The sequence below is a fragment of the Anopheles darlingi genome, chromosome 3 (genome assembly GCF_943734745.1).
Source record: "Anopheles darlingi chromosome 3, idAnoDarlMG_H_01, whole genome shotgun sequence".
Taxonomy (NCBI): domain Eukaryota; kingdom Metazoa; phylum Arthropoda; class Insecta; order Diptera; family Culicidae; genus Anopheles; species Anopheles darlingi.
This window is the reverse complement of record NC_064875.1, coordinates 44308439-44315938: the sequence shown is the minus strand read 5'-3', so window position 1 is coordinate 44315938 and position 7500 is coordinate 44308439. Positions and strand designations below refer to the sequence as shown.

The following is a 7500-nucleotide window of genomic DNA, read 5'->3' as shown; positions in this document are numbered from 1 at the left end:
TTCCCAAAAGCAAACGATATTAAACGTTTAAGATAGAAGAAAGGTGAAACCGTACAGCACTGAGACGCAACCAGGGGAAAGCTCCCAGGGTATCAGGGTAAAAAGGGCATCAGGGCATGAGGTGGCCCCGTCGTTTGAGAGAAAGATATTCTTTCTTTCACTCTTCGGGTTCCGCCCCAACCATTTAGCAATTTGTAGGACGACTTAGGAGTGGCGTAAGATAGTTAAATGTTTCGTAAAAAGGTTCACAACGAGAATGTTAAAGAAAAGTGTGGTCCTCCACACAGTGACAAGGAGCATGGAGCAGGATATCAACTGAGAAGATGAGGAGTTTTGTTTTGTTGGTTTTTACTCATCGTGGAGTGTATTGTGTACATACTTGAAGACCTGTCTCACGAACGATTATGGAACGGTGAATCAAATCGGTGATTAATAAATGGTTACTTATCAAACGCAAACGGAACTAGCGCAACGTTTCTTTCTTCGATTTGATGACTTCGAAAAGTATCACGTTTCTTCATTGCTGGTTATTTTATTTTACTGTTCATGCTGCTGTTTTCACAAAGAAGCAACTTGAACGTTAATCTGCACCAACGGAGTGTCCGGTTTCGGATTGGCAGCCGATGGTTTTGCATCGATCGCAAGATCTTTCTGCTCTGGCTCCTTTAGTGGACGTCTCGGACCGAATGGGCGTCCCTTGCCCTGCTTCTTTTCTGGTTTTCCATGGGGTCGGCCTCCTTCCTTTCGTGGTTTCTCGGGTTTAGGGTTCGGTTTGGGTTGCGGCTTGTGTTCAGGTTCAGGGTTATCCTCGTGTTTATCGTCTTTCGGTTGCTCCTTCTCATCATCGGGACGTTGCTGGGGCTCTTCTGCGAGCTCCTCCGGCTGTTCACGATTGGGAGCCTCCTTCTCAAGCTGATCCTCGAGTGATGGTTTCTCTGGCGCCAAATTTTTCTCTTCCGGGCTGACATCTTCTTCCTGCAAGCGTTCCTTGTGAATCAAGATACTAGCTTCACGATCTGCGGTTGGTTGACGTTGGAGAATATCTCCATTGTACAGCTCCTCGGGAATTCTGGCAAACGGTTGGTACAGCACACGTGGATACTGTTGGCGCGAATAAACCTCAGGAATACGATCGTACAGTTGCTGGTATTCCGATGGCAACCTGGATTGAATTCCCCTGGGTTGAGAATTTTCCACAAATCGTTCGTAGGTATCGGCGAGACCGTTGAATGGTTTTGCTGCCGTAAGAACGGCCAAAGACACGAACAATATCAGTGAAGCGTTAGCCATCGTTTGAGGAATTGATTGAATGATGGTTGAGGGAAGAACTGATAAACAGCAATTGCAAATCGGTTGCTTTTATATTGCTCAGACCATGCAAAGAAGCGTCGGGTACCAAACAATCCGCAGTGTTTTCCACCTCTCAAAATATAGTTCAAGTGGGTGAATAGAATACAAATTGAAATGACTGGTAAGTAAATGGACGCCTCGTGCTTCTGGCACGTTTTATCCAAGTTTCAATATCAGAACAAATACTTCAACAAGTGTTGATCGAAGCTCATTTCAGCGAGTCATCATTGATGTGGAGCAGCGAATCACATAATACCTCAAACAGGCCCTATAAGTTTAAGGCTTATTCTATACGGCACATCATTAATAATTTGTCAAGAAAACTGAAAACTTTTCTTTCATATTATCTACAAAAAACCCAGAAAAAAACATGGGAAAACACTGGAACTCTGAAAACATTATAATATGGATATCCGCTAACGGTTCTTTGTTTGGACAGATAATAGCGTTTGCCAAAAATTGAACACAAACCTCCTCGCTGGAAAATTACAATTTTCCCTTAAAACTGCTTTTCTTGCATGCAAGCGTTATTTTCTTGCAAGTTCTTGTAGGGATCTTGCGTGCAATACGTTTTCGCCGTCGTTTGAATTTTCGCCGTATGGTTTTAACGAACGAAGTTTCACGGAAAACGAAGGATAAAATCAATCCGATGCTCCCCAATCGATCTGTGCAAGAGAACATCGTTCATTCTGTAAAACTCTGACCAAATGTTTGCAACTTTCAATTACTTTCTGGCTTATTTCTGTTTATTTTCTTTCAGTGAAGCGTATTGTGCTCAAGCGTTGCAGTTAAATGAAGCGTTGCGGCGCAGGGTGGATTGAAAAGTTTATCAGGCGAAACATTTTCCAATTTTCAAAATTCAAATTTGATCAAATTTTCTGAGTGTAAAATACGAATGTTGTTAGTTTTACAGTTAAGTAAATAAATTGAATGTCAAGTTGTCTTAAAAAAAAAATGGTGTTCATGTATGTTAATGGAATTACGGTTGGAGCCCTCGGTTGCTGGCTTTATTTTTATCGAAAATCTCAACTAAAACCATGCTTCAGTCATCAAAATACACCACTACCACATAATAGTAACAGGAGCGTAAGATAAACGTTCCATAAGTTTAGTAAACAAACATAGATGAACGATCACCATCGGAAAAAAGATAAAAAGGAGATCATACTTCAAATCACGATTAAGGAGACCAAATTCCTGGCGCCTACAGATCTGTTCCATTTCAAAAATGAAATCCATATTTCGACGGCATTGAATTCATTGCACAACAACACAACACTTTGGCAATTGAAAAGGTACGTTTAATGTTGAACAGGTTTCAAATAATTATTCATTGTTGATTTGCGAGTGCCTCGATATATTGAGTACATCTTACAGTAATCTCACAATAGAAACTGTCCGTTACATCTTATCAAGTTCGAGAAGCTGCAATTAGGGCTAATTGTGTTTTCATCCGTGTTTTTCCTATCAACAATTAACCAAGCCATCCGTAAGTTGGCGTCGATTGCGTCGAAAAGTTAGCCAAATAAGACATCGGAACGCCATTATTTCAAATTAGTGCTTCCTACGCGAAGCCCTCCCCCTCCTGGCCCCGTTTCTTCCTCAAACCGCACCAGGTACATAGTGGTTGGGGTAGGGCGGTGGATGTGGAAATGTGTTCTAATCAAGCTCCTGTTACAAAGTCGATGTCGATGCGCCGGAAAGAACCGACAGTAAAATGCTCCACGCTTCTAATTTCCACTTCCAGCGAAACCGAACACTTCAAGTAGCCTAATAACTGCTAATCGACAATATAAGCGCTCGTTTGGTATCGTTTGGTTTGGTATGGACTTTATCGTTTGGTAACGATGTGCGAGCAGATCGTCCTGTCCTCGCGCTTCCGCGGACAGCGGTTCGGCCGGCGGGGGGGCCCTAGACGCCACAAAGTAGCGCCACGCAAGGGAAAACATTACATAAAACCCATTTTCTCGGTAATTCAAAATCCATTCCACTTATTGTTTCAACCACCACCATTCTCGCAGCGGTATCTTCACCCCAGCTCGGCCAGGATTGGTCCGATAAACGGGACGCCACGCCCACGGGTCGTCGCTGCTTAATTTTTTCTTCTTTCGGCCATGTGCCTTGGCGCCTCCATCGATGCACGGATGAGCCTCATTGTCATTTTGCATTGAAACGGCGTCCGTTCAACAACGTTAACCACCGAGCAGTACGTATACGTCGTGGAATTTAAGTGATAGATAGCATAAGCATACTTTTTCGCCCCTCCGTAAACGGACTGGACTATACTTTGCCAAAGATAATTAGTCTTACCGGTGTAGATTTGGTACAATATTTATTAACTATGTATGTAGCAAGTGGTGAGAGTCCAGAATCATTCGTTGTTTAGCAAGAACAAAGGTGTTGTCATCGAAGTAAGAACATCGTCGTCGATGGAGTTATAAAACAATCGATTGAATTGATTGGCAACGGTGTGCGCAGTGCTGAAAGTTGGTGCAAAATAGTGGTATAAGTCGGTGGAATCGCTTTCGCGAGCTAAATCCCGAACCGAAATTTTCCAATATAACAAAAGAGAGAATCCCGTGATACAGCAACAATGAGTGGCAGTGAGCAACAATCGCCAAACAGTGCCGGGGATTCTGTTGTGCAGGTGAATGCGAACGAATCCGGAGCAGGCCAGCAGCAGGCTACTACAAACGAACCAACCACGGAAGCCGTCGGCACTGGTTCCGATCGGCTGTGCAGGAGTACCAAAACCACCAGCAATGCCAACTCATTCCGCATAGAGGCTCTGCTTGCGAACAAGGAGCACGAGACAGCATCTATCGTCTGTAATGCTGATGACTATTCACCGGGTCATAGGAACTCGTCCAGCTCCAACGTAGAGCTGATTGGCGATGGAATGAATGGAAGTGACGATCGCAATTCCAGGTAAATAAAAAAAACCCTGCTATGAACAAACATTCCCCTCGAATTTGAAGAGGATTTTTAAATAAAGCATAATTTGCTTTGTAAAATGGTCACGATTCCTTGAAAATGCGGGTTATAAAAAGCGGGAGAAGAAGAAACCCTTGATAAAACTACCAACATCACGAAAAATAAAACAAAAAAGACATTGTCTGTAGTTAAATGGTCTTGATTGTTCCGCTGGTGCACTCGAGAGCGCAGTCGTAGATGGAGCTAAAATGGCCGCTCGTTGGTCGCCTTAACCTCGCCGTGACCAGAAACGGATCGATCTCCAGAGACCGAAGAACGGAATTTTATGCAACGAACGAAGAGGAGCGAGCTACCGCATACGACGGAAGAGAAATGGCACGTTCAGTTGGCACTAATTGGTGATTAGAGAGCTTTGGTTGGTAGTAAATAATGAGTCGAGGGGCCTCGGGCACTCGTTGATTAGCACAAAATGGCATCACGATGCATAGCGGTACAATTTTGCTTGTATTAGATAGCCATGCTTGCTTAGGTATGATGAAGATAAAAGCAGAAAATTATTTTATACGATAAGGATTTCCTTTCGAGCTGAATAATGATGTATTGAAGGGAAAGTATTGGTAATTGTCTCAATTGCGTCTTTTCCATTATTTTCCTCATTTAATATGAATAACTATTTCAACTATTAATTCATGAGACCAAATAGAACTTCGTTGTTCTTCCGCTTAAGAGTTTGAACAGATTATTCACCTAAAAAGACCATCCATCGACCGATTCGAAAGAGTTGAAATTGTTCAGTGACTTCAGCCTCACCGCTATGGAAAATATGTTTAAAAAGATCCTTGACGTTTCTATTTTCTTCATGTTTTCTTAACTGAACTTTGTAGACTGTAGAGACAGTTTTGAGTTAACTTTGTAATGTGCAAATTTTCCTTGTTATTTATCGCTAGCGGTCTCAAATTAGATTATAACAAAGGCGACTCAAACTAGATAAAAAGTACTTGTTTTATAACATTTTCTAGCACCTACTGTGTCCTTGAACTATGGAAAGTATTTAAAATAATAACCTACGCTGTTAGAAATTGGAATTGTTCATCGGTGTATGGTTTATAATTCACAGTGTTTTAAGTAATACTAGCTAAGAATTTAACTGTGTATATTATCGCTGTACAAGTTAACCAACATACTTAAATTATAAAGGTCTCAACAGAATACTGTTTCAACCTGAAAAAAACACAACAAGCAAAGCTGTCTTAAAAGTAGTTAGATTTCACGCTTTGGTCCTTAAATTAAATCCAACAGCTCAGAATTATTGATTTCCAATAGAGCGCACTACTAGATAGGGAAGCAATTAAGATCAGATGACCAATCACGCAAACCACACGGTAGTTCGAAACTACCAAATTAAATTTCCTGCTCCCCGTCCCATTACTGGCACTGATTGAAATATTGGTGTTTCAATTTGTTAAATTAATTGCGCATCCAATTATGTGGGCCATACTTTTATCTAACCAAATCAATTCGATACGCTACCACCAGTGCCACCACCATGACCACCAATCAATCCTAATCAGGTAAAGCAAAGCGCCTAGGCAAACCTTATCGCGCTGATAGGACAGCTATAGCTACAGTTCGTGTTCCGACGAGCGCCACAAAAACGTGTCCACGATATTTTTGGGAGAGGGCCAAACTTACCGATTACCATGCATGCGCCATATCGGGCAAGATTAATCATTGACTATCATTGACGGCGACAGTAGCAATCACTTACACGGCAATTCCAAATTAATTTCCTCACCTCACTGATTACGGCGCAAACGTCAATCAGGCAGAGTGTATACGCTGCTTCGTGGTGGCATTTAGCAGCAGCAGCAGCAGCAGCAGCAGCACCGCCAGGAGTAGCACCAGGAGTGGTGTGGTGTGTGTCGTGTCATGCTAATTAAAGAGTAGTCGCTTGATAGGTCGATATATACAACACCCTGGGACATTAATTGATCGATGCCGTGGCAAAGGTGTCGCCAGAGGGAGAAGTAGGTTCGGTGTGCAGAGAGAAGCGTTCAAACGTGTTTGCTTGCCAGGCTTATCGCCCCAATGCATTACAATCTGATTGCTGAACTGATGAAGTGATGCGTTTCTAGGGGCAGAGAACCGCAGAGATACACAATAAATTGGACTCAAAAGGAATCAGTTACAGATTGGTAAAAGCGATCTTTGTTCAAATCTACCACTGGAACCATGAGCAGAACGATAGCATTGCGCAGAGCATATCACATAGGTCCCGATGTAGTGTACCACAAATGGCTACACAAATCAGATCGTCCCATTTATCCCAAGTACCCAAAAAGCCATGTTCCCTATCACTCACATGTGAACGAGCCTCTTTCGGTAGCTCGCAGCAATCCTCGTCGAGGGAATTGAATCGGGATTGAAAATTCGTCCCAGGCCCAGCCAAATCTAACAAATCATTGCGCAATAAACGATACATGCGCATTGTGATTGTGTGCCAAATGGTTGATTGTACGGCCCTGCCAGAATGTCCTGATAGCAGCCAGGGGAACCCAAACGATGGCTCCCCAGGAGGACGATTTTATGTACGTGCGTACATGCCCTATGATCCGTATATGTGGCCAAGGAAGCAGCACATAAGATGGCGGTTGTCAGCCGGAACTTTCTTCGACCGGCTGCCCGTCGTTCGTTGTCTATATTTCACTTGCCAATCAACAATTGTTCCCACTCCACTCCAACCCCCCCCCCCCCATTCCCCCATCCCCGCCGAAAGTCCCACGCCTTTGGGCTACGGATTCTGTTCGATTAAATTGTGGGGAATGGGATTTGCTGCATGGATGGTAATTGGGATCAGTTGTGTTTCGGGTTTTCTCCCCTTGTCCTCGTTGGTAAATGGAAAAGGCGTGACAGGGGCTGGATGGTGCGATACTGGATGGCGAATGTAAGAAACGGACGCTCCTCGCAGCATCAGAACACCATCTAAAGAATTCGAGATTTCGTTAATGTGTTTTCTTTTAAATTTGGCTCCACCATATATCATGCGACGAGCGTGTGTGCGAGAGGCAAACATTCGCGCAACGATTTGTTTGCTAATCACAGCCTTTGGATACATGCCAGCGGCCGCTGGCCCTCTCGTCCTAACACTCGGATTTTGTGTCGCGGCATGATGGCTGGAGAACGAAGTCAATATATTGACTCGTAAAATCTTTTAAA

General features: G+C 43.3%; 3 protein-coding genes across 7 annotated transcripts in view; 2 read left to right on the top strand and 1 right to left on the bottom strand.

Moving 5' to 3' along the window:
• Positions 1 to 458, top strand: part of LOC125955771 (sodium- and chloride-dependent neutral and basic amino acid transporter B(0+)) — a 40342-nt gene extending 39884 nt beyond the window's left edge. For all 5 annotated transcript variants that reach the window (XM_049686918.1, XM_049686917.1, XM_049686916.1 and 2 more), the window contains one exon: positions 1 to 458. This exon is cut by the window's left edge and continues 2248 nt beyond it. The gene's annotated coding sequence lies outside the window, so the exon portion shown is untranslated.
• A 100-nt stretch (positions 459 to 558) lies between these two features.
• LOC125955525 (hydroxysteroid dehydrogenase-like protein 2) lies at positions 559 to 1290 on the bottom strand. Its single transcript, XM_049686658.1, has one exon. It carries the CDS (start codon positions 1288 to 1290, stop codon positions 559 to 561), a length of 732 nt encoding a protein of 243 aa, XP_049542615.1.
• A 2653-nt stretch (positions 1291 to 3943) lies between these two features.
• Positions 3944 to 7500, top strand: part of LOC125955524 (homeobox protein Hox-A1a) — a 12624-nt gene continuing 9067 nt past the window's right edge. Inside the window, exon 1 of the mRNA XM_049686657.1 lies at positions 3944 to 4278. Coding sequence (XP_049542614.1) covers positions 3944 to 4278 — 335 coding nt within the window. The remainder of the gene's footprint in view (positions 4279 to 7500) is intronic.

What these genes read in the sequence shown, in the direction of transcription:
- LOC125955525 (XM_049686658.1), bottom strand. Translation starts at nt 1,290, where the DNA reads ATGGCTAACGCTTCACTGATATTGTTCGTGTCTTTGGCCGTTCTTACG.